Source organism: Poecile atricapillus, chromosome W, assembly GCF_030490865.1.
Source record: "Poecile atricapillus isolate bPoeAtr1 chromosome W, bPoeAtr1.hap1, whole genome shotgun sequence".
Classification (NCBI taxonomy): Eukaryota; Metazoa; Chordata; class Aves; order Passeriformes; family Paridae; genus Poecile; species Poecile atricapillus.
In genome coordinates this window covers 20,170,835-20,197,973 of record NC_081288.1, presented here as the reverse complement: position 1 = coordinate 20,197,973, position 27,139 = coordinate 20,170,835, and the positions used below count along the sequence as shown (strand labels likewise).

Below are 27,139 nucleotides of genomic sequence, written 5' to 3'. Positions count from 1 at the left end.
TTGCACCTGATTTATTCTTCATATTCTTCTGCAGGTGAGCACAATGTTGCAGAAAACACTTCCCCCAAAACAGAGGGAGGAAAGGTTACTGTAGTTCTTGGTAGTTCCTGACTGGAAGGAGTTGCATACAAGAATTTTTCTTTCATTTCTACATCTTCATCTCTTTGCACACATTGTAAACAAGTCAGTAGTTGAAATAAGGACTTAATAACCACGCAGACTAATGCTTCCCTTTCTGTTTGTGTAACTTTCTGATTTATCTGATTTTTTTTGCACTGTGGTTAACTCTGTTCCAAACCTCATTTTCCCCATTAAGCACAATTTAATGCCTTCTGCATGGAGACAAAAATAATAGCATTTACCCTAAAAATGTGCTTTAATAAGAGAACACAATTATAAAACTCAAATTACAGGAAATGCATCACCACAGGTCCTACTTAATTCCTTTAAATCAGCAGGGTTAATAAGCACTGATATTTCTATGTGGCAGCAAATTGTCCAGAGCCCATCAAGTTGGCGAGGAAGTGGCAGGCGTTGCCTCCTCTGGCTTTCCTGAAGAGCCTGACTAACACTGCCTCATTACCACAGAGTCATTCCTGGCATTGCATGAACTTCCTGACATGAGAGAAGTGGCAGACCAGCCTTTGGCAAACACAGTATTTTGGAGCTTCTTTGCTCTAAATAAATTGCTCTGGAGGGTCCTGTGGTGTCTCTAATGGACAAGCAGGAGGATCCTTATGATTGTGACCATTTTTCTTGGGAGCTGTTCATCCCCTGCCTTCTTGGCCCTGTGCACCAGGCAGCCATGGCAATATTTAGCCTCACTGGACCCAGTTTTTGTGATGAGTCAGGATACACACTGTGGAGTTTGGTTCCTTGAGGAACACCATGTCTGTGTTGCATGGTGCTGTTTCTGTCTCAAAAGCACAATGCTCTGGTGTCATGAGCAACATGCACTGCCTGCCCCAGTCAGAGTTGACATGGCCTCCAACCATCAGGATCTTACCAAGAAAATTCATTAATAATTTCAACTGCCAAATATGAATATGCTTTTATTTGCTAAATGAAGGAAATTTCTGCTGTCAGAAGCATCTAATGGAATAGATCCTTAATGGGGAACCTAGGGTAAGATGAATTTCTGGATCCAAAAATATCTTCATAATAAAAATATCTTCATTAATTTTACTGAATATGACCTTATTTAACTTACAGATTCCAGAAGTTTCTGGATTTGATTTATGCATTTGTAATATTGAAATAACACATGGCTGAAGAAATGGAGATTTTCTTGGGAGCAGAATCTGGGATTACTCTCTCTTTGGCCTTTAGTAGCCTCATGTTCTCTTCTGTCCCTTCCTACTCCTGTCTGGGAGCCAGGCAGTCGCAGCACTCTTGCATGGAGAACATGGAAATGAACTCTCTTGGGCTCACTGGACACTGAACTTGTATCTCTGACTCCCTGAACTTGTGTTTGGAAACAAGGATGGAGATTTGTGCTCTCTTCTGAACAGGTTTTAACACAGTATGCCCAACTCACCTTTCCAAACTCTAGGTAAGGGGAAATTCCTGCTTTGGGGAAATGGGTTTTTGACTCTGACTGCTACTGAATAGGGGAGCCTTCTCTCAGTGTGAAATTAAATTAGTGACCCTGTGATGGAAGAAGACAGGATTTCATTGGTAGTTCTGTTTAGATGTACTGCCTAGCATGTAGAATTACCTGCCTTACCTGTTTTGTCTTACTTGAATATTTCTTGCAAAGTAGATCCAAATTTTATAGCCTGAGGTTCTGGGACACAGCATTTGCAAAAGACCTGCCTTAACTATGTCATATTTCTGAATTTGATCTCAGACTAGCACTAAGCTGGTTCTATTAACTGAATGCCCTTTAGTTCCCGAAGTGCATCCTACAGCTGTGTTCCACATACAGAAATACCTGCATCCTTGTGCTTCAAGACAAATCTGCAGTACAAAGCAAGACATGTCAGGTGAGTGTCTGCTATCATTACCCTTATAAGTAGGGTGTGATGCTGTAAGTCACATATGCTCAATTATTACATTTCCAACTTAAAATTATGCCAGTCATAAGCAGTGTGCAGAAGAAAATTTGTATCATAAAAATAAAAAATATTCCTCCTGGCATACTATTTTACCTTAAAAAGGCTATAGGAAATGGTTTGATTTAACTACTAGATCCAGAAGCAGAGGATAAAAGCTCAATTCCTCCCAAATATCAGCAAGTTTTCATTGAGGTAAGGTTTGGTTGGGGTAAGATTTTTTTCTTTTCTATTTTTATTAACTCAATTGAATGCTAAATGTACATTTTGCTAACAATAAAAGTTACTTACTTGATAGCAGACAGGAGGTTATTGTCTTTATTCCCAAAACCTTGGTCCTTTAACATAAAACATCTTCACATGAAAATTGAACTGCAAACCATTGGGGTGGTGAAAATCTTTTACTGAAACAACTGTTTAAAGTACTGTGTTTGTTATTTCAAGTGACCACCCGAATTGCAGCAAGGAGGGAGCACTGCGGTTCAGGAATCCAGAGGGATACAGAGATTACTTTCATCTCCAGCCTAAGTTTTTATCTCTCTTGGCCTTGTGAGAAAAGCTGATGTCTTCCAAAGTGCTTGGGCTTTGTTACTGATTTATGAGGTTTGACTGTTGTGCTTGCTTTGCAGCTCTTGACCTCTGCACTCCCCTCCCTTAACTTGAAACCTGCTTTCAATTTCACAAGCATGTTTTAACAGCAGTCGTGTGACACCCCAAATAGCCAGTGGATTTTCATAAATAACTTCCCAGTGTTCAGATTAAGAAAACATAAGGAATTCTCAGTTGTTTAGTTCATATTGTCCAGCAAAATTGCATCCCTGCCCCAGGATAACTTTGTTTTGTCAGAGACTGGGTGTCAGCCCGGGTAACATGTTCCTCACACTCGGGAATTCCTATCAGCATTATGATTTCTTAAAGCCAGTTGAAGCACATAGGAGAGCTTGCTTTACCAACTCAGCAGAATTCCTGGACTATGGATTTCAAACCTCTGACTTCTGTTGCTTCTGGAAAAAAAAGAAAAAAAGCAAGATTTAGATTCTCTCAGCTTGGGAAATCTGTGTCAAACAGCTAAACAAAGGGTCATTCTGTCAAGGGATTTCAGGAATTTATTTATCTCGTCTTCTTGTGGTGTCTGGTGTAAGAAACTGTTACAATTATATCTGTGACAAGGTTGTTCTGGAGAATACAGAAACACCATTCAATTTGACTTCACATAAAATCTGATCTCTGCCAGACCCACATAACTGCTGTACTGCATGGTTCCAAAAAGTGACATTAGTCAGGAATAATTTATACAAGTATTTTGCTAATGGTGTTTTTGCAGTATAAAGCAGTATGAATGTATGAGGCATAAATGCTGCGTTACATACTTATATATTTCAGTAAGAATTCTCTAAACAAAAGAGGATGTCAGGAAATATGCTTTGCTGAGGTGCTAGTTTGTGGGTTCCTTGTCTGGCATAAATGAACTAAATGGCAAATGATTTGTCCATTGTCAGTAAGCCAATAAAAAATACACATCTCTCTGAGGAAAATGGAAGCAAATGATGATGCAAAACTAAAAAGAAATTCATATAATGGAGAAGAAAGTCTGGAAATGTTCTCCTGATATCAAACATAAAACCCAGGAGGTTTATATGGAGATTAGAAGATGACAAATACAAAACTCATACCAATTTGATTTTTTTTTGCATTATATATAATTAGATAATTTAATTTACCACCAGAGGTTGTCATTGGAGCCCAGAATTTGGTGTGATGGGACAAAAACTTATTATATATTAAATAAAGTGATCTAGTTTGCAGTAACATAGAAGAAATATTGAACTGTCTACTTCAGATCTTACAGCAATATCAAAATTATTTAACATAGTTTTGGAATGGAAGATCTTATTACTGAATTTTTAGTTTTTCCCCAGAGGGCTGATGCTGGAAGGTCTTAGAGACAAGGTCCTGAAGTAGATTGATATCAGGTCACTTTTGGTGTGGCAGTTTCTGTGTCCTCATGTCAATTAATTTAAATAACCAGTCTGACTGCTACTGCCTTTATCAGATCTTTGAGTTTCTTGCTCAGTACAATGTAAGTCAGACTTGGAAATTTAGAGTTAAAGCTGCCGATAACCATTGCTTGTTAAAATATTTATTGCTTTGGCACAATCCTCAACAGGGCTGAGGTGACTGTTGGTGCAGGCCAGGACACTTCATAGCAGAGGTATTTCTGACTTTCACTTTTTAGCCAGAAATGTAAAATGTGTTAAATGTAGCAGTCTGATGCTTCTTAACTTTATATCTTCTTCAGTACTTTCTTCTTGCATTTCTTCCTCAATTCATTTCCTCCGTCCCCACTGTGCTTCTCCACTGGTGTATCCAGCCCTTGACAGTCCTTTCAACATGTGTTCTGGGCAAGCTGGCTTGTCCCAACTTGGTTCAGCAACTGATGTTTCCTCTGTGTACTCCTTAAAATATTACACTGATAAAATTCTAAGAATAGCCATAGTGGGACAGGCAAACGGGCGAGTGCACACAGTGCTTCTGCATGCTGCTCTCGCGGCTTCCAAACGTTGTCAGCTCAGAAACAGCCCCAGCTAGATCTGATCCCTACAGAGCTCTTTTGATACATGCAATGCATTTCTCCTTCTTAAACTAATCCATACAACATCTGAATCAATTAAAGTTTTACTGTCTACAGCATCCTTTGGCAAAGAGCTCAAAAGGTCACCAAAGCACCTGTAAGGGGCTACTGTCTTTGATTTGTTCTGAGCTGGCTCTTATGTTCATTAGATGTTCCCAAAATGTCTCTATTGGAAGGAAGAGTAAAGAAACCTGATTCTCTTTCACCCACTCCAGGTTGCTAATGAATACACAGACCTCTGGTCCTTGCTACCCTGTGCCATTTCTTTTGTAGAGTGAAGACTCCTGGCTTGCTTAGTTGCTCTCAATATAGAAACTGCTCCATACCTTTCATCATCCTTGTTGTCCCTCTCTGACCCTCTTCCAGTTTTAAATGCTTGCTGAGATGTCCCACTTCTGGTTTAAATTAAGACATAAACCAGGTTTCACTTTCTCCATTTCACAGGGGTGTCCATGAGGTCATATGGCAAAATAAAAGCGGTAGGAGAAAAGATATTTGCATAATGAAATTGGGAGCCAGCAGCTTCTTGTCCTGTGCAGTTGGGATGCTCTTATTGTTTCCTTTCCATCTCCCTTTCCCTTTCCCTTCCCCTTCCCTTTTTTTCTTTTCCTTTCCTTCCAGACACTCAAGGAAGAAGAGGAGGTCAGCCTTGACAGGGAACAGCAAACCTTTTTAAAAAGATTATTTGCTGTGTCAGGGAAACATTTCCTTTTGTCCTGGAAGCTGGAGAGGTGGATGCCAAATGGCCTTTTGGTATTAATGATCTCTGGGAGCCATCAGCTCAGTGGGATGCTGAGATCTAATGGGTGAAACCACTGGATAATGTCTGCATGACAGGAAGCCCTCAGCAGTCATTCAGGACTTTCTTCCCAAAATTTGCACGCATTAACTGCTTCTCTCTGTACTAAATACACTGACTTTCAGAGAGTTTCAAATTGCTTAGCCATCTTTATGCTTTTATCACAAAATATTATCCCTCTGACAAACAGTGTGAAATTGCTTGGCCAAGAACGAGAAACTTTGTTGAAAAGATCTACAAATAAGAACACATATCCTTGTTCTTTCCTTTGACATTTGAGTGTTTCAAGACGTGAGGACTGGAAAAGACTAATTTGTATAGAACAAGAATAAGAATTCTAATGCCATGCAAAACTTGAAACTTTCAGAAGCCTTTTTACTCTGCTGCTTACAAGAAAGAACAAAGTTCAAATTAACTCAGTGCCAGCATATTCATAATTTATCTTTCAGAAAATGCACTCAAAGGAAAGACATTTGGAGAAGAGACAGCTTATTTGTTGTGATCTCACATCACAAGTCATCCTCTGGTTTTATTTTATCTCTTTTTATAACACAGCTGAGTATTAGGTCTCACACAGTTTCCAACTTCCTAAGACACCTCAACCTAACCTATTATTAATATAGATATATTATTATATATTATTCATATTAGATATATGTCTAAGTTACAGAATTTCAGATGATTATCCAAGAATCTCACAGCAAAACAAAAAATATCCCCAAGTAAGCAAACAGAATAAATATAGCTGTTCAAAGTGTGTCTGTTGCAATTCTCAATATGTGGACAGAAATGGAAGAATAGTCCTTTCACTGTGCAATTTGTAGAAGCAGATCTCTAGTTCTGTTCTTCCCCAGAAAAAACTTCCTTTTCGCCTCTTCCCTGCCCCAGCAGCTTCATTTTCCTGCTCTGTTGCTTTGTGACAGCAGATGCTGCTGAGCTCTGGCACTTTGCCCCTCAGCACCTTTCCTTGGTGACATCTCCGGGGGAACGAGGCCGGCCTGTCCCAGCCTGTGGCACCAGAGCTGGGGAAGGGTCTGGAGCACAAGTCCTGTGAGGAGCAGCCGAGGGAGCTGGGGGTGTTCAGCCTGAAGGAGGCTCAGGGGGGACCTTACCACTCTCTACAACCACCTGAAAGGAGTCTGTAGCCGGGTGGGGAGTCTGGCTCTTTTCCTGGGTGACAGTGACAGGACAAGAGCACATCGTCTGAAACTGTGCCAGAGGTGGTTTAAGTTGGACATTAGGAAGAATTTCTTCATAGAAAGAGTGAATGGGCATTGGAATGGGCTGCCCAGGGAGGTGATGGAGTCACCATCCCTGGCGGCCTTTAGGGAAGGACTAGAGGTGGCACTCAGTGTCTTGGTCTAGTTGACATGGGGGTGTACAATCACAGGCTGCACCCAATTATCTCAGAGGTCTTTTCCAGCCTCACTGATTCTGTGATTCTGTGTAATATAACCTGGCAATGCCGTGTCATACAAGCCACCGCCCTGTGCCCTGCGTCACTCGACCTCCCGCGGCCCCGCGCTGTCCGAGCAGGGCGCGGCCCGGGGAGGGGCCCCGGCAGCCCCCACGGCCTACAACTCCCATGGTGCCCGGCGGCGGCGCCGGGCCGCGCGGAGGCTGCCGGGGGCCGGGCCGTGCGCGGGGGCCGGCGCCGATGGCGGCAGGCGCAGGGGGCGGCTGAGGGAGCCGCCGGTGCCCGTCGCGTCCATCGACCGCTGACGCCTCGCCCGCCCTGTCCCTTCGCCCGCCGCTATGGAGGCGCTGATCCCCGTCATTAACAAGCTGCAGGACGTGTTCAACACGGTGGGGGCCGACATCATCCAGCTGCCGCAGATCGTGGTGGTGGGCACGCAGGTGAGGCGGGCCGGGCCGGGGGCAAGGTCGGGGAGTCCATCGCGCTTCCGCCGCTGCAGACCCGCGGCTGCCTCCGCCAAGGGCACGGGGGGACGCGGCAGGCGAGGGCGGGCGGTGCGGGCGGGACGCTCTCGCCGCCCGCGTCCCCGCCGCACGCCCTCCGCGGCTCCGCTGCCTCACCCCGGCTGCGCTGGGAGCGCCGCGTGCGCCGCCCGCCCTTTGGCGCTTCTCCGGAGCGGTTTGAGCGGCCCAGGAGCTCCGCAGGGCGGCGGGCAGGGCCGGTGCCGCCGTCTCCCGTGGCTCCGCCGGGGCGCGGGTGGCGTCGGGGGACCCGTGGAAGGGCAGCCGCCCCGGTGCGTCAGCGTGCCCGCCATCGCTACTCGGTCCGTGGCTTCCCTTCTTCGACAGCGGCCGTGCAGCGAGGGCCGAATGAAAGAGATGCGGTAGCGGGACGGCATCTTGCAGGCGTGGATGGCTGTCCTTTCCCCCGAGTTCTTGGGTCGTTTGGACTCTTTGTCTTAGCTGGTGATGGGGAGTGAAGGTGAGAGGCGAGGCCGGCGACTGTTGGCTGCAACAGTTGCAAGACGTGCGTGTGAGCCTGGTAATGCTCCTGGGCTCGAAGATAACTCGGGCCCTCTCATATCTCTTCAAATAGGATGCTGATTTTCAGCAGAACTTTTGGCAGCTGAACGTACCTGACCAGAACTACAGCAGTAGAAGATGAAGCATTAAACAGAAGTAAAAGTTGAAGCTGATGGGTCTCTCATTTTGTTTCTGTGAAATTTAAATATCTCTTGAATGTTTTGTACTCCTTGACAATAGCTTGCTCACCGAAGACTTTAATACCAATTGCTCGGTACTCAAGATTTTTATTAATAACTTAAACCACCAGCTGTATAAGTAAATGTAATGGCATTTCTCCATGTAAGATTAAAAAAGTATTTTTTCTAGTTTCACTCTATGAAATATATTGAAGTGGCATTTTTTAAAAAACACTTTTAAACAACTCTGTTCCAGTTATCTTTTCCTAGGTGTAAATACTTTCCATAAGTCAATACTGAGAGTTAAACCAGTATTGACGTGTGTTTGCCTTCATTAGTCTCCCCATCAGTATCAATATCTTGTCAGTGCTGTATTCAGGATATTTATGAACCCCCATGACTTAGCATGAAATTTCCTATCACGACAAAACAAAGTCCTCTGTGGATTCCAGAAAAAATATATACTAAAATATCTAGCAAGCTGTATCTTGGCGTTTCTTTGTTTTAGTCAGGGTTGCTGGAAGAAAAAGTTGTCTTTACTGGCATAGTAGTTCTGTAGATGGTTATTTTATGCAATTAGTTTTAGTTTAAATAAAACTTTATTGATCTATTAATTTGAAGTTAGTTTATTGGAGACCGGATTTCTGGAGATGTGTCAGATACGGCCTTACAGCTGACAGTTTTGCTGCTGGTAGCTTGCTTCCTTTTTTTTTAGACAGTCTTGTTTCTTTGAGGCCTTTAAGTTTGTTCACACTGTTGATGTATCTGTAGCCCACTGTCATATCCTGTCTTTGCTTTTTCGTCTGTGAATAATATTCACAATAAACAGTCTTGAATGTTTCACCTCCATTTTTCTTGTAGGAAGTAAATGCTGCCAGTTAAGGTTTCTGTAATTCTCTGTTAATTGAGTTATGCTCTTTTTCTTCCAATTTGCCAGTTGCCTTTTTTAAATGACCTTTTTACATATTCAGCAAGGAGAAGAAAAATACATTTTGAAGTAGTTTTCTGTTTATTTTTCTCTCTTCTCTACCATTTTGGGTTTTTTGTGCTTATGTCTTTGCTTCTCATTATGTGCATTAAGTTAATTCTTTCATTTTGAGAGTGCATAGAACTAGAAGTTGTTTATAAGCCTTAATTCAGCTCTGAATATTTTCTGTTTCCCATGTTCCCTTTCCCCCACCTCTGTTGTCTGGGATTTGTTTCCTACCTCCCTTGTGCCCTGAGCAATTGAAATGCTTTAATTTTTTCCTCTTTCTAGATACATTTTGGTTCTAATTGCAAATTGTTTCTCAGTAAATTTTGCACATTTAGATGGCTTCTTGCACTTCTAGTGGTTTTCCTGCCACTCAGTCGTGAGCCAATTCCTTAGCATTGTCCCCATAAATATTGTGTAAATTATTTTTGTATCCTGGTGCAGGGTCATTTCAGAAAACGGGACTGTGCTGGTAGAACTCGGAGAACAATGGACTCGGAGTGCCAATTTTTCTTCACTGTTTCAGGGTTTTTCTGCCATTCCCGGATAGATGTTCTATTTTTTCCCCAATTCAGTATTCCAGTTCCATTTTTAGAACTGTATGACTGAAGTGAAAAAAAAAAAAAAAGTGTCCAGGTTAGGAGTATAATATAAAAATATTTGTTCAGTAATGCTGTAATACTCAAGTGCTCTGGTTTATACAAATGCTTTGTGCACTGTATTTGTAAGGGACAACAAGGTGGTATTGAAGTGCCTCAACCAAACACATTAAAACTACAGTAAAAGGAGGCAAGGGAAAGAAAAGTAATGTGGTTAATTATGGCCTTTTGTGTGGATAGGTGGTATCACAAAAGTTAAATGCCTACACTACCAAAGTGGGCATAAGATTTAGAATAAATTTAAGAAAACCAGCCAGATAACAAAATATCTGTCTAGAAGTAGGTAAAAATTAATTGTCTTTATTTTTTGTGCCATTAATTCTTGGAATGTGTTTGGGGTTTTTAGTAGTCATCAGTGTAATTTTATACAAATTTTAGCATCAGCTTTGTAGCAAAATTCTTCTAATTCTGACATTATAAAATCACCTTGTGGGCTTTATTTGCACTTGGTAATGTTAATTGAAGTAGAGACATTGTAGTGAAATTGATGTAGCAGTTGATGGAATTCACAAGTGAGATTTTTGGAGTGACCTTTCATGGGTACATTTATAGAGTACTTTTGCTCAGTCTTCTGTCAATGCCATTTTGAAACTTTAAACGGGGAGGTGTAGTTTACAGTATTTTGGATGTTCCCCTGGAATTGGCTCACAGATGAGCTTTACATGTATTAATTTTTTTTTTTTTTACTGTTTATGTTTGATGCTAATGCTAAACCACTTTTTATTGCAAGATGGAAGGTTTCTTGATCTGAGGTCACAGCCTGAGCACTTGAATATGTATAAATTTATATTCTGGTAAGATAAATAGTTGGAATGCTAATTTGGCTGTTAAGAAGTTGACAGCAATGGGAAGGTAATGTACAGTCCTGGCTCGTGGGACAAGGAGATGAATCCAGCAGATGCTATCAAAGCATCCCATCTGAGAGAGACTAGCACTTTGGTCTGAAACTTCAGATACTCTGCAAAGCTTCTGTGACTTTCCCTGGCAAGGGAACAGAAGTTTAAGCCACTTAGCTCATTCAGTGTAGCTTACACTGTTGGCAAAAAGCCAGTTTGAGGTGAAGGAAATTCCAGTTTGCACCAAGCAACCAGGAAAACTCCATGTGAAGCACAGCCATGTCTTCCTCTCTCCTCTCTTGCTGGGTTGTTGGTTTTATTTTTGTGGGGTTTTGTTTGTTTGCTTGTTTTGATCTTTCTTTGGATTTTTTCTTTGTTGTTGTTTTGTCCAAGGATCTTTCCTGGCAATTCAAGCAGATCCAAAATCTCATTTGTATCTACATTTGAAGAGAGGATGTAACCAGAGCATTACTTCTATACTGGCTGGGGACAGTTTGTTTTTTTTCCCAAATGTTTTGCAAACTTCCTGATTTTATTTGGGTTTTTTTTCTTTGTTTTTGTATCTAACATTTACACACTCTGGTTTTGGGTGTAACTGTTTTCCTTTTTCCCATCCTTTGCTCTTGTCAAGTCATGCCCTGACTGTTCTGCTGTTTGTTTCACACAAGCAGCAAAGTGAAGCTGACATGAATTAGCTGTTTACATTTACCAGACATAATCTAAATGTTGCTGCTGATATGATACAGTAGTTAAAACAACATTTAGTGTTTTGCTGTTTTTCTTTGATGGGCTCCCTGTGTTTCTGAACAGCTGAAAGTTTTGGGTCACAAAGGTTTCTGTGATTGGAAGAATTGCATTTTCACTGTTTCGATCTGCAGACTTGGGATGAATTAAAATAAAATGATAGATCTAATAACTTGATCCTGTATTTTAGCATTTTGTGATTCTTAATATGAAAGCATTATTGAACACCAGTGAGAAGAAGATAATAATTTTATTGTTTGCAAATGCCTGGCTATTCTGGAAGAGTTGAGAGCATAGATTTCACAGTTGTAGAAGGATGTGGATAAAGAAGTCTTGTGCTTCTGTTTTTTTGTTTTGTTTGTGTGCTTTGTTTTGTTTTGATGCTTTACTGCAAGGGTCCTGTTTGTCTTGTGATTGGCAGTTTTCTTGGAAAACCGGTATTTTAATTAGACCAGGTGAATCTTGAATGTTATCCAGAGGGCATAGTGCAAAGAAAACTTATTTTCAGGAAGATGGAGGGGAAGAGTATTAAAACAGCACAAGCATTTGTTTTTCACAATCTGGAGAGAAAATGACTGTGCAGTTCTTGGAAAAGATTTGTTCATTTAGTAGCCAGAAGGTTGACTAACTTAGAGATTTGGGGTTTGGGTTTATTTTAATACTACTGTTGTTTAGAACTTTTAAAATTCGAATACGTAAGTTGGCTTTATTTTGATTCACTTTACTGCATGTCATGAATATAGCAGTAGACACAATGCTATGTGAAGTCAGGATATCTGGCTTGCAAATGAAGTGAATCTTCAAATACCGCAGTTCCATGATGTAAGTGAGAGTCTGTAAGTTGTTTCTACTTAGATGAAGCATTTTTTTCTTAAGTGAATTATTGGAGGGCTTTGAGAATTGATGTACTGAAGAAAAAAAAATCTGCTAATCATTGCTCTATTTGCTGTTGTTTGGCACGTGTCTGCAGTTAGATATGGTGTAAATGCGGGATTTCTGAAGAATTTTGACTGAGCTGTGCCAGTTCTGACATTCCTTACTAATTGTACATAAGCTGTTTTATGTGGAGGTAGTTCCTGTGCCTTCGAGTCTCTCCCTGACTTATTCAGGAGAGCTCTCTGTTGAGGTAAATGGGGAATGCCCTGCAGGAACAACAGTCTTGTAGTCTGGACAAGATCTTGCATGCATTTTGCAACAATGAGCAGTGCATTATGCTGGTTTTACTGCTTTCTCAAGTTGGGATCAGCCTGTTGTCTCTTTTGCATCTTTTAGAAGTGTTATTTTGTTTCAAACAATGTCTGAAAATAATTTATTGGGCCTGCTTATATCTTTAACATTCTTTTCTGATTAGTAAATAATTTTTTAAATTTGTTAGCTGTTTAGAACCAGCCTAGCTTGGGGCATTCCTAGTTTGAATCAGAAAATTTTGTTGTAAGAGCTGTTCCAACCAAAGCAGTTCCTTTGTGGAACTGCTCTGAAATTGCCTGTGTACTCACCTTTTATTCCAAAATAATTCATATTTGCAAAATAAGGAAAAAAAAACAACACTGCTGCTCTTTAGTTGACTAAACTTTTCTAGGAAAGTATGTGCAGGCTTTATGTTAAAGCCTAGTAGTTAATGGCTACTGCAAATAACTTTTAAAAGCACCAGTGTAGGTAATATTCCTGTGGATGAGATCCCAGCACAAGTGCATTAGCTTTTATTTCCCAATGATAAAATGAAAATTTAGGAAATTCTATATGTATGTATTGCCAAGAGCAGGATTTACCAGCAGGACTTTTATACTTGTATGACAGAAACTGCAGCGTTGCCACAATTTCATCTCAGATGTCAAAGCCAGATGCATTGCTTTCCTTAACAGAGCTCTTGAGGAATTACTGTGTCTCACTGAGAAGTCTCTCTTGCCTCAGTTCCCTACTGTCATTCTTGAATGTTTTCATTATGCCACTCCAAAAGTCATAGGGAATTTTGACATCACTGCTCTTGTGCTGTCCTGTAATCAGTCTGTGTTGTATTGCAGGGATTCTCTGCATTTTTTTCCCCTATTGGATGATACCGTACAAAAACTTACCAGTTTGCCCTGTTCAAAAGCAATAAGCTAAATTTTGCACTCCTTTCAACTAATTTTTGTTTAGGAAGTTTCCTGGTAGCTTATTGGACGTGTTTCCTTAACAAGGTTTTTTTCCCACAGATGATGTATGGTGCGTTGGCTCCACAAAGATGTTATGAAGTCTAAAGATAGACAAAGGTAGGCAGGGGATTCTTGTAAGATGGCTTGAGATTTGTTGCAGATGATTCAAGTCCATTATCATTTTAATCAATATTTGAAATATACAACAGTCAACAATCTAAGGATGTGACTGTAAGAAATTTGATGCTTCTTGTGCATCAGTGGGATTACAGGTGAGCCTTGTGTTAATTTGCCTTGTTGCTTCATTGTCTTCATAAGAGTAAGAGCAGACTTTGCTTATTTACTGAGCTAATTGGTGAGACCCCGTGAGCTAAAGGCCAATGAATCACAAGGGACCTGGCATTCCTTTAAGCACAACCTCATGGAGCACAAAGGAATAGTCCATACACCTGCTTGGGAAAATGAGTGGAGGTCTAAGGAGAGCAGTACTGAGGGAACTCGTGGCTTAGGCTCAGCACAGAACACTCATGCAGGAGGTAGAAATGAGGACAAGCTCGCTCAGGGATATGGAAATCCTGCCTACAAAAGGCAGAGATGATATGGAGTAAGCCAGTGTTACTGCTAGGGGCATCAAAAGCAGCAGGAACTTCTAGCACTGGATTAGAAGGAAAGAGAAATCAGGAAAATACAGGCTTGCTGCTGACTGTGACCGGTGATCCAGGGGCAGTAAATATGGACAAGGCTCAGGCACTTGATCCTTTCTTTGCCCTAGTCTTCTCAATCAGGGTCTTCTAGGCCTTTGTTCCTATAGGTGCGAGAGGATTGGGTCAGGGTTCTTTTTTTGATATGGAGAAAACATCTTTGCATTCTGTTTGGTATAGGGCACAAGTCTTCTAAAATAGGAATTTAAATATCTTTAGGATATTCCTCATTAGGAATGCTAATGAGGATGTGGAAATAGAATAAGAAAGCCAGTAAAGTAAATGGGATGGGATGAATGTGAATGGTTGTTCATAGTGTTATTTCAGCATTTTTAGGAGTCTCTTCCATCTGACTTGTCAACGACCCTAAAGTGTTTTTGAAAGTAACATCTCTGGCTGTGATCAAAGCTGGACAATTAAAAAATCATACACTTTCTGTGTGCTGCTTCTGAATTCTTAAAACTGTGGTTTGTAATGCAGCAGATTGTAACCCACATTTTCTCTTATGAATTGGTGTAATGGATGGGAGAAAATGCCTTTTGCTTCTTAAGTGCATACAGTTGAAAGATGCAGGGACGAGTAAAGAAGAAATGAAGGATAGGGAAGCAAAGCAACCTCATGTTAAGAGGTGTTGGTTATTTGGAGTGGATCACAATTCTTACAGGTTGCAGCTTTTTAGTTTGGGTGGATAAGTGCACAGTTGTGTCCCAATGGCATCCTTGATTGTCAACATCATCTTCAGATTAATCTAAACCAAAGATGAACATGCAGTTGTTGCAGAGACAGTGAGAATGCTGATACGGTTTCAACACATTCTGACAGTACAGAAGATATAAAATACTGAAGTCTTGTGTGCATCATCTCTATTTATCTTAGTACTTTGGGGGAAATGGTTTTACCATCCACCAGACTCAGGTGTTTCTCTGTGAGATTAACAGTGTTTGACAGAGCAGAGTGTAAAATACTCAGCCATGGTAGTTTGACACAAAGGTTAAAGGAGTGACCCAAGATGTTCCCGTATTTTCTCCCCACCCCCTGTTTTTTTTCTAAGCAACTGTTAAGTTCCTCTAGATATCACAGCTAATAGATACTTTAAGTTAGCATCAGAGTCCAGAGGAAAATCTGCTTGATCTGCTACTGAAGGTTACAGTTTGTTAATGCCTTTCTGGACCCATTGTTAAATGACTTTATGGATTTCAGTCCATGCTTAAAATTGTGATGAGCATTTCATTGACCTGACAAAACAAGTGTGCTGCTTCTGGAGATGCACCTAGAATTTCTGTGGTATCTTTGGTCATTGGTGTTAGTGTCTGTTGGCATCTGTTGTATGAAGGACTGGCTGAACTCACTTTGTATTAACAGAACCATATCCCTTGCTTCCCCCTCACTGGCAGAACAAGATCAGCTTTGTGTTTGCTGCTTTTCTCACTGTGTTCCCAGACAGCTCTTGGTAATGGATGCTGAGGAGTCCAGATTAAGAAGTGCGTCATTAGATAATTGTATTTCATCAACAGATTGCTTTAGTTGGGAGTGTAATGCAATTTGAAAGAATTTCCTGATGCATCGAGTACTGTAATGTTTCATTTAGTGTGTTTGCAAAGGATCCAGATCGTTCCTTCCCCATCCAGAGGTAACTGGGAGCTGTGTAACACAGTGATTTGCTTCAATGCATAGCTTGGTGTGCCCATTTTAGCTTCCTGCATTACCACTCCTTTGGAAAGACTAAATTGCATCAGTGTTCAGCAGCTTGTCTCATGGATTTTGGTTTCCTTTTTTGGTGAGGTTCTTGATAGGGATTCCAGCTCTTTGTTACTATCCCATATGTGCTCGGATTATATGTTCATGAGAAGCCACTTCATCTAAGTCTGATCTCCAGCCTTTTGAGACCGAGTGATCATTTTTCCATGCCTAAGAAAATCTTGTTCAAGAGACCACAGAATCATCAAAATTGGAAAAGACCTTCAAGATCATCTAGTCCAACCATTAACCCAGCATAATCAACCCTAACCCATATCCCCAAGTGCCACATCCAGATGCCTCTTAATGTTTGAAATATTTTTAATAAACAAACCACTGGTGGTCTTTGTTTTTTTCCCAATGCAGATGAACCTTTATCGTCTTTCATTTTTTTGATGAGGCATTTCACTTGTTTTCAGTAAGTTTGTTGAGAAGTGGCTTGTTATTTGTCTCTGTGAAGTTTGTTTTTTCAGGATCTGTAAAATCAGGAGTTTTTCAGAAGTGGGCCAGAACAGGAAGTCTCTCAGGGAGGCTGGCAGAACTAGTTCATGCTTTGGTAGGTTGTTCTTAAGTTAATTGGTAGGAGTTCAGTGTCCAGTGGTCTTTTACAACCTGCTTGCAGTGAAGATGCTCAGAGTTGATTTGGAGAAGGACAGTTGAAGAAAGTTAATAATAACTTTCTAGGGGAGTCTTTTGAAAGAAAAACAAATCTCAATAAGGTTGTATTTCTGTTTGACCCTGTTCTTTTTCCACATCTTTCTGGACCACTGATCTCACTGCTGCCAAATGTGAGTTAGATTTACTTTGAAAAATATACATAATCTGCATTGTGTTATTTGCCTATTGAGACGAATGATATTTTTGATAAAAGGTCTTTTTTTTTTCTGTGCCATAATGCATATACAAAAAAGTGCTACAATAAAAGAAGGCTTTCATTTGTTGCTGTTCAAGCTTTCAATGGGGTTTGGCCTTTTAATATTTATTTTGTCATTCTGCATACAAGCCCTATTTCAATAGGTTTTAAAGCTCTCATATAATATATTTGTGTCCTTTTTTGCTTCACTAGTACAAATGCACTGTCTGATACTAATGTGTTGCTTGAACTCTGATCTGTTTTTCAGTTTTAGAAAAGTCACTGAAAGTCACTAAATTTGTGGGACGTAAGGATATTCATCACTTCTTTTATGTTATGCTAGGTTATATACTCAGCATTTGCTTGAAGTCTCAAATCTGTTACTTCAGAACTGGTAGGCTGAGTGGAGGTTCTATAGCAGTTACATAATGCACATTCCAGCTGTCAGAAGCATCTGTTGGTTTCCTTTTTTGTTTTTGTTTTCTTGTTTGTTTGTTTTTTAATAAGAAAATTGTTTGGTAGTTGCATTAATACCGAAACATTTCCTATATGGTGGCAATGACTGTTGGAGCAGGTTTTCTCATGGTATCACTATGTAGACTTAGAGCTGCAAAAAATTGGAAGAGTTTAATCCAGTATTATTAAAAAGACAAAATCTACTCAATCAGATTGAGTATTATGTTGACATAGCTGTGTATATTATTTTTATTGTTATTTTTAACATGGAGTTATCTGGAATCACTTTTAAAACCCAGGTTTTCACAGCAGCTTGTTGGGCCAATTGTGAATTTTATACAAAAATCCTGCAGGGGAACATTTTAAATGTAGTCTCTCATAGAGTATTTGTCATTTCACAGCCTTTAAGAGTTTTCCAACTTTTTACAGTTTGTTGTTATGTAAATGCTAAAATATATACAGAGAGAGTGTGGGATGCCATGAAACAATGTTTGTTTCTGTGTTTAGGGTGTAAAACAATATCTGTACTTATCAAGCTGATACAATACTTATACCAAAACAAACAAACAAAAACCCCTAAACCAACCAAACAAAAAAACCCAAGCAAACCCCCCTCACCCAACCGAACCTCAAACTGAAAGGAATATAACACTGTAGCAGCCTAATGTACTCAAGTATACATGGTTAATGCATGTTTGTGTAATGGATGCTGTTGGTGTTAATACAGCCAGCCCTTGTTAATTCTAAAAAATACTAACAGAGGGTTAAATTCCTGTGTTCACAACGCAATTTCACCTCAAGATATTAGAAAATGATGTAGTACAAGACATTGAGTTTCTTTCTGAGCATTATAAAAAAAAGCATTTTTTTTTCCAGAAATGTTTTTGGAGTTTGATATTTGTGTTTGAAAATGTTAAACAGGAGATATATTTTTCTGAAACCTATTATGAGTTAGTTTAACCTTAAGAAATAAAAACCATGGGACTCTTACAAACCATGTAGATAGACATCTGTTCTGAATGTCTCAAGCAGGTTTAGGCGGTTACTGGCTTGTAGCAGACCTGTGTCCTTCAGTGCCTGTGTAATGGCACTGCTGTGTCTGCAGGGAGTCTGTCATATGCTCCTTCAGTCACTCTGTAGCAGAGGACAAAACAGAGTGCTGTTTGCAGGCCGGAAAGCAAACTAAAATATCACAGCATTTTTATATTTCAGAAAGTAATGTAGCTGTATTCCACTTTTCAGAGCAGTGGAAAGAGTTCCGTGTTGGAAAGTCTCGTGGGGAGGGATCTGCTCCCACGAGGTACTGGAGTTGTCACGCGGAGACCCCTTATCCTGCAGCTGGTGCACGTTTCCCCAGAGGATGGTCGGAAAGGAGCTGGAGATGAAAATGGTAAGTGTGATCCAAGAAGTGTTTTGCCTTTTTGGAATGAGAATTCAAGTCTTTCTTGTCCTTTTAAATGAAAAACCAGTTGCTGTAATCTTAAAACTGTAGTATGCTTTTTAAAATTTGCTTGGAAGAAAACACAGCTGTTGTCATATCTGTTTTTTCAATTTAGCAAATGTCATGAAGTCAAAATCTTTTGGATATTCAAAATACCTTTAATGTTTTAAGCTTTTCTGTTCTTGTAATTTTTTTGAGAAAAACAGGCCAAAGAAAGCATTTCTGTTGTAAAGATAATTGTCTGGAGTGTAGAGAACATGATTTGCTTGTGTGTGTTTTTCATCCCCTCCCCTTTTGCCGTATAAATTAGGTGTTTCATTGAGAAGGTGAGGAATATGAGAGCTTTTAGAAGGAGGTCTGGAAATAGGTGAGTTCCGAATAAAGAGGAAGGAGGAGAAATGAAAATAAACTTGACCTGTAGTAGATGCAAACAGAATTGAATTGACACATTCTGTAGCTTACAGATGCCACCCTGCTGGGCTGCACTGAGAGACTCCCAAGTGCATCAAGCACAGCACTTTAAGTGTTCTGAAGCTGCTTACTTTGAAGCTTATTTTTTGTACTGCTTCTGTTTTATCCTTTGGCAGATCAAGAGAGTGATCTCAGTTGTCCCTTGGGAGTCTCAGTGCTCATTTTATACCAACTAATGGTCCTGGTCATAGGAAGGAGCAGCAAGGGCATATCCACCTTCTGGTTGTAAGCTAAATTTTAGGTTTTTATGTAGACACTGACAACTGCACAGGCTTTTGTTGGCATGATAAACTTGGGACTATAAATATTAATTCTCGTTGTGTTCAAATTTTTCTTGATTCTTTTCCTACCAATGGTAAGTCAAGGTATCAGAAGTTTACACTATCTGTTTTCCTATAATAGTTATGGCCTTTGATATCTGAAGGACAGTTACTCATATTGCGCTGTTTGAAAGGTTTAAGCTCCAATCCTGATTACTGTCACAAGGAGAAAACACAGGGTTCCTAACAATTACCATGCAAACCATGAGAGAAATTGTAGGGATAATTCAGGCTGGAAATGATTTCAGGAGACCTCTAGTCCAATCTTCTCAAAACGGCCAACTCTGAAGTCAAGACCAGGTTTCTTTGGTCTTTATCTGCTTGGGTCTGAAAACCTCCAAGGATGGAGAACTCAATCTCTGTGCAACTTTTAGAAATTGCACATTTGATGTCTTTAAATGCAGTTGTATATTATTTGTACTGTGCAGTGTATAGTTTGTATTCCTAGAACTTGGATTCTGAGTTGTATGGTAAAATATTAATATGTTCTTCTTTGCAATTTCACAGGTGTAAAAGGAGGTTTTGTAATTGGAGTATTCTGAGTCAAGTCAGAGCCTTTTTATTGTAGGTTGCATTTGATTTGGGGATTTGGATTTTAAATGTAAAGTTCATAGGGATGTTGGGCTAAATTATTACTTATGATGCCCATTTAGATGTTTTTGGGCAAAACAGTACCTAAGATGTAAATGTTATAATCTCATCTTGTTCTTCTGAGAGAGATGTGGGCTTTTTTGATAAGAATAGAGATGTGATAAGAGCAGAAATTATGATTTTTCAATTGAGTTTGAAAAGTCTCTGCAAAATTCAGGGAAATTGTAGTCTAAAGGTGTTGTCGCTGATCTGGTTTAGCATATGTTCAGATTGTGGTGTTACATCTGAGAAGATAGGATCAAGTAGCTTGGAAAGAAAAAAGCTAACAACCTCTTATCCTGGCTGTGCTGTGTAATGTTGTAGTAAGTGCCATTAGAAGTCTATTTTTAGAGGTAGTTTTATTTGTGTTGAGGTAGGGTTGAATATGGATTTGGGATTTCCCAGAGGGAAATAGTCTTGCAGAGAAGGATTTTATCCAGATGAGGGATTTCTTCCTTACAAGTTGAATTCTGGACAAGAGAGTTATCAGTCTTGGCATGCTCCTTTCTGAATGCTGGCATTGAACTCTCTGTGCACACAGATAGTTGTATACAACTCTCTCTTCTCTATTGACTTCTGTTTTGTGATTGTCATCTGTATCCATCCTAATGCTTGCTCTACTGATATTATGTATTAACACAGCCATTTCAAAATAGCTACTACTCTATGGTTCTTCCAAGCTTTAATTTTACCTCAGTTGGAGTGTTGGCATCCAGAAAGCTTCCCAGTTTCTAACACAAAGCACTTTTGACTGCTGTGCTTTTCACTTAGGGAGGGACAAATGGTACCCTGGTACTGTGATCACTGCAGTAAATCAAGAGTGTCAGAAAATACCAAAGATAAATTTTCTATTAAATGTGAAATTCTATATTTTTATAACAGGCTGATTTGTATATTCTACAGAGAATGTGTATAATTAAATGTGAAGGAAATGTTCTCATCATGCTTTTGCTCTTTACTGTTGGCCTCTAGTGATTCAGCACATATGGTGTATTTGATGTGAACACACTGTGGTGTTCTCTGATCAAATTGCAAGAGAAGCAGCACTTATCAGAGAACTGGGCATGGTCTTGTGAATTATTAAGGTGGCCTTGCAGTGAAGACCTACAATGGTAGTTCAGAAATGGAAAATAAGAGAGAACATGCCAGTGGCCAAGTACTAATGCTTTAGTTCATTTTTTTTGTTTGTTCCAAGATAGGAAACTGAACATCGTTCAAATTCTGAGCAGACAGAATTGATACAGAACACAGGAATAATTATTACAGATCCACTGCTTGATAAAACAACACTGTTTTGTTAGCCTTTTTCTCTCTACTTCAGATAGGAATCTCTTACCCCTAGCTCCCAAACAGTGTGACCTGCTTCACTGGGCTTGGCTTTGTAGAAGTGCAAGAGAAAAAGAGCTTTCCCTCACAAGTGCTTGCAGTCTAGTTGTTGTCAAGGGTGGGAAAAATGGTACAACAATTAGTATTTGGGAAATTCTCATTGCCATGCTGCAGGAAATCCTCTGTGGTGGTGGCCTTTTATGACTCCCAGCAGCTTCTCCCACTGGAAATGAATAACATTTCTGTTGCTTTAGAAAGGGAGACGAGATCCATGAATAACTGAAGTCAGTAATCTTTGGATTTTATTGAGCTTCTTAAAGGAGTGTTACAGAGTAGGACATAATAAGTACAATTTGGTGGAGGGCAGTCCTAGGAAAAATCAAGTAATATTTGTGCTTTTCCTGTGTATTAGTTAAGGTTTTCAGGTCTTAGTACTAGATAAGGAAAACCAGAAAAATATAGACTGTTGCTTTATTCATGAGATGTGATAGGGTTTTTTGAAAAGCAGGATCTGTTTGTTCTTAATAGCTGCTGTTTTAGTAATTTTTTATAATGCATAATACTGGATTTCATCATGACCAAAGTACCATTTCTTCACACCTTTATCTAGCATTTAATCTTTTATGTAATCAGATGATTTAAGTCTTCTGAAGCTATAGCCTGAAAAGCTTCCAAAAAGTAGCATAACTGAGAGAAGACTGATTTACCAGTTAAATAGGTAATAAAAAAACATTCTACGTGGAAACCAGAATGTAGGCTAATTAAAACACTTTCTCCTTGTCTTGAGCATTGTTACATTTAGAGAAATGCAAATCCTTCCTCATTTCCTAAAAAACTCCTTTCCATTAAATCAGATCTATTGGGAAACTTTTCCATAGGTGTTGGCAAGTTAGAACGCAGTGTCTCTGACCCAAGTGTGTCTTTTAAATATTTATTTTAAGAAGCCTATAGGTAATACTGAAAAAAAAAATTTATCCATAGAACTAAGCCTAGTACCTGGCTGCAAATTCCCATGCCAACAGTAAGAGAATGATTTAAGTGTCTGAGAAGGAAATTATCTCCCAGGGAGGGACATAATCAGAAAGTGTTTGGTCCATATCTTTCAAATGTAACAGTGGCAGTATCTTGCTGTATATTTTTTATGGCTTTAGGCATCTCTTTACTCCCTTAGATCAAATTTTCAAGAGATATGAGCAGTATAATACTGAACATACTGTAGTTTCTTCCTCTGTGTGCATTTTACTTTATTTCCTCTAAACAATGAATAAAACCTGTTAAATAATCTGGAATGGAGGAACCCTTTAATTTTGCACTTATTTTGCAGACTGGTGTGTCACTTTGCTATTTACCAACCAATATAAACAAAAGCTTTTTCCTGATCTTGTTTTCTTCATAGCTCATGTGCCTGCAGAACAGTAGGGATGCAAGTTTGGTTTTAAAAATTTTTCCTTAGCAGATCCAGTCCATCAAAATCATATTTCTATTGATGGTACCCACACTTTTGACTGAGCAAGACATCAGTTTTACAGATGAACTAAGCTTTCCAAACAGATGAGTTGATTATTGTTGTGCTACCTGAATTTTGTACCAAAAAGGCACAAACCAAAAATATCTTCATCAGTTTGTTTTGCTGCTTGCACTTTCAGGATGTTGTGCAGACGTCACTGGAAAATAAAGTTGTAAATTCACCAACCCCTCAATAAGAAGTTAGATTTTTTTTTGGTAATGAATTTTCCATTAATACTTTGAAAAAATTAAAAGTTGAGAAGGGTAATGCATATGCTGTCTCTTCTTAAATCTGTCTCAGAACCGATGTTATTCTTTAATTGAGTCTTAAAAATATTGATGCACAGTATCAGATTTCCTTCCCATACAGTAATGCTACTTCCAATGACATTATAAATGTTTGTTTACTCTTTCTGGCTCTTGCCATGAGTAAATGATGGGAAACGTATTTTGCCAAAGAAGTTCAACCTTGAGGAGCCCAATGGTGCTGTTGTCTGTGTTCAGATAAGAAAATACTTTAACCTGTTGGAATTAGCTTAATGGCAATAATAGTCATCCTCAAGTAAACTTCGTTGTTTAGAATGTCTGATTGATAGGCATCATTTATGTGTTTAGTTAAGGTCTTATTTCTGTGCAGATTGCTAATATGTTACATACTCCCATCAATACTAGAATAGCATGCACATCTGTCTGTTTGTGCTCTTTTTAATAGAATCTGGTACTGAAAGTGAGTAAAATGCTATATTAAATATGATTAAAAATGTTAAACATCATTCAATGCTGTTTCTCTTTAACTGCAGACCCTGCTACATGGAAAAATCCAAGACACCTTGCTAAAGGTTGCCTTTATCCACTTGCTTTTTCTCCCTACACCTGAAGTGCATGCTTATGTACACTAATTACATACATTTCATGCCACATGATTGTTGATTACACTTTTCCTTTTACACTTCAGCTACTGTGGTGATTATTTTGCTGAGTCTTGTGATTTGATTGATTTTCAGTTTTCTGACCTTGTTGCATTAAAATGAGATGATTTTTGCTTTTCTTCTGTGCCGTTGCTGCTTCATAGAACTTCCTGCACTTTTAATTCCCAAATCCTTAAGAAAAAAATCTTTGGTGATCAATTTTCTTAAATTTCAACTTAAGTGAAAAAAATGTTTTGGAAGATTACTTGATTGTACCTAGATTGTAGGTAAACCATCTGTTTGCAGAAGACCACACTTCTTGTAGACTGTTCTTGTGGAGCAGATTGCTGTGTCAGGGAGCACAGAGGAAATGACCCCAAACTAAAAATTGGAAATGGAACTTGCCTCTAATACTTGGAAACCTAATAGTGAAAGTGTGAATATCTTGCACTGTGACTCAAACTTCTGCCCGTGCTACAAAGGAGGAATTGAGCAAAACCTCCTTTACAGTTTCTGGGATTGCTCTTGCATAGTCCCCAAGTAATTCTGGACCTCGGTGGTGACTGACAAGAGTGAAGATATTTGGTCCTTGACAGATTTGGGAAGAGACATGTTCTCCTAAGGCTTCTTCCTTATGCAGAATTCTTGTGTATTTTCTGTTTGCTTGCTTTTAGTCCTACAGATTTTTCTAACTTTTTCTTTCAGCTGTAATTTGGTCTCACTTGCATGGTTAAAAAAAAAAAGATGCTAAAAGCTAGCTTGATAATTCTTTTATTTTCTGTTACAAGCTGATACTTAGTGAACAAGACCATTTCTGAAGGATTGCAGGATAGGTGATGGGCTCAGTCATATGTAGGAAGATGGACCTTGTGTGAGACAAATTAGACAGTAGCAAGGTGCAATGTTTCAATAGACAGAATCATAAATATATTTATACTGAGCTATTTAACATCTAACTGTGAACTTTTAGAGAAAGCTAACTAATTTTTCTTTTGCTGCTTGAAAAAGAAAATCTTTCATTATTAATGAACGGGCCTTGGAAAAATGTTAGTGAAACATCTACTTCTTTCTCATATATCTGTTTTTGTTTTCAGAGGTAGATGCTGAAGAATGGGGTAAATTTCTTCATACCAAAAATAAGGTATGTTTAGTCTCTTGATGAAGTAGCAGTGTCATAAAGACATTAACATATATATACTTAACTCTGTTATCTCTTCCCTTGACTTTCCTGAAAAGAAGATGTTTATTGGCATTATTATGCCTGCTGTACTATATGGCAGAATACTGAGGATTTTGTGTTTTGCATTTATGAGTAGAAAACTTCTGAAAACATTAAGTGTCTGTTATGTGGGTCATTGACTCTGCTGAGTTATCATAAGCCTTTTTTGGGTTATTTTGCTGATTATTTTATTTTGTGCATTGCCAAAATTAGAGTGGACGTCACAAAGACAAGGATAGGTGTAAGCAGAGTCATTTCAGTCCATTGAAGAACTGGCTGCTTCAGAGGTTTATTAGAAAGCTGTGAAAAGGAAGGAAGAGCCTCGTGCATCAGGGTCAAGGAGCACAAACTGAGATGACCTAGCACCTCTGGAAGAGTCAAAACTTAATTCTTGCTTGAAGACAGTCATATTTTTTGGCAAATGAATTATAGAAGTGTTTATTACTTTAAACTGGTTTCTTCACCTCCTAGACAGTGCTAGGAACTGAAGGAAAGCTGGAGAGGAATATAAGGGGAACCAGTGGACGGGTAGCTCTGCTAACCTTTTTTTGTGTTGATAGCAGGAGAACAGTTATTACAAGAGTGGAAGAATTTGAAAATGCAACTGCCCTTTGTCCTCTTCAAGATGAGAAGTGATTTAGGCTACATGTTGCTTATTAACTTCAAAGGATTACAACTGGACTCAATATGGAATTTTGAGAGTTTGGAATTCTCTGTAGGTGGACACAGATTAACAGTTTGTGTCTGACATTGGTTGTAAGTGCTAATAACTGCCATCTCACAGAAGCAGTCAACAGATTACCAATTTCTGTAATTTTTAGCGCTGGTGATTCCTGTTAGCATCAGTTTAAGGACTACTAGTAATTCTTGTATTTTTTTTTAATATTTTGAGTACTCAGAGAGTTTTTTGCCATCCCTGGAGAAGAGGACATTATTTTGCAGTTAAGTAAGTGAATGCTGTCTTTGATTTTTTTTAAACTATTTCTTCCTTCAGATTTATACAGATTTTGATGAAATTCGTCAGGAAATAGAAAGTGAAACAGAGAGGATTTCAGGAAACAATAAGGTAAATCCTGTACTGTTCATCTGTTGTCTTGCTGTTGATTTTCTTGCTGCTTAAACCTTCAAGGAGTTTCGGCAGCTAGGAGTGAAAAGCATTTAACTGTCCTAATGAGGAACACAGGAATGCTGCTTGCTGTCTTGAGATTTTTTTCACTGTGTTCATGAGATAAATTTCATTAGCTAAAAGACAGAATTGTTGCTTTGCTTCAAGATTCTGTAATAAAAGTTTAAAAAATAAACTTTCAGTTAAACTTGCTTTCATTTTTCTACATACCTGGCTTTATGTGTAATTATAAAATTGGCTGCTGCCAAAGACAAAAGAATTGTTTGACAGATGTTTGGCTTTTTTTCCTTGCTGTCTATTTCATACTACAAAGAAGATCTTTGGATTCTTATATGATGAATTTAAATAATCCAGGGCGGTAATTATTACTTCTTATAAATATATTTCTAGGGGATCAGTCCTGAACCGATTCACCTTAAGATTTTTTCATCTAATGTTGTAAATCTGACTCTTGTGGACTTACCTGGAATGACAAAGGTAAGATGCAGAATGCTTCTCCTCTGACTCAGTGTGTATTTTTGAACAAGGTGTGCCTGTTCACTCTTTGCCATTGTTCTGCATTGTTAGATGAAGTGCTTTCCTGGGGTTTAGTAGTGTTATATAATTCTGACATGTCATTGTGTTCTGGGCTAAGAGTTGAGTTTCTGATGCACTTTGCTGATGTCAGAGATAGATTTGCTTATGTTTTTCCTCTTTCTATATATAAGTGATGGTAGGTCTGTGAGCTGCATGTTCCTTTCCACAGAAGAGGTAGCACTCCAGGTATTTGGCAACTTGGAAAATCTCTTCCACATTGCTTCTCCAGGAGTTGCTTTGTGTATTTTGTGTGAGAGGCTGTATCAAGTAAAGATATCCTAAGAGAAATGTTCAGATCCTGCTTGTTCAGGTTACATATGGAATAACTTTCTGAGACATGAAGAAGTCATCTTGACTTCTTTCCCTGCCCATGCACACATACACACCCCACTCTGCCAGTTGTGCAGGTGGTCTTTGGACAC

At 39.1% G+C, this 27,139-nt stretch overlaps 1 protein-coding gene across 4 annotated transcripts in view; it reads left to right on the top strand.

The window, feature by feature from the left end:
- The first annotated feature begins 7,097 nt into the window (after positions 1-7,097).
- Positions 7,098-27,139, top strand: part of LOC131591782 (dynamin-1-like protein) — a 35,466-nt gene continuing 15,424 nt past the window's right edge. For 2 of the 4 annotated variants that reach the window (XM_058862832.1, XM_058862830.1), the window contains exons 1-6: positions 7,098-7,342; positions 18,437-18,584; positions 23,689-23,727; positions 24,891-24,937; positions 26,010-26,081; positions 26,532-26,618. In XM_058862832.1, coding sequence (XP_058718815.1) covers positions 7,241-7,342; positions 18,437-18,584; positions 23,689-23,727; positions 24,891-24,937; positions 26,010-26,081; positions 26,532-26,618 — 495 coding nt within the window. In that variant the 5' untranslated portion in view covers positions 7,098-7,240. The remainder of the gene's footprint in view (positions 7,343-18,436; positions 18,585-23,688; positions 23,728-24,890; positions 24,938-26,009; positions 26,082-26,531; positions 26,619-27,139) is intronic. The other 2 variants (XM_058862833.1, XM_058862831.1) reach the window with 1 other exon arrangement.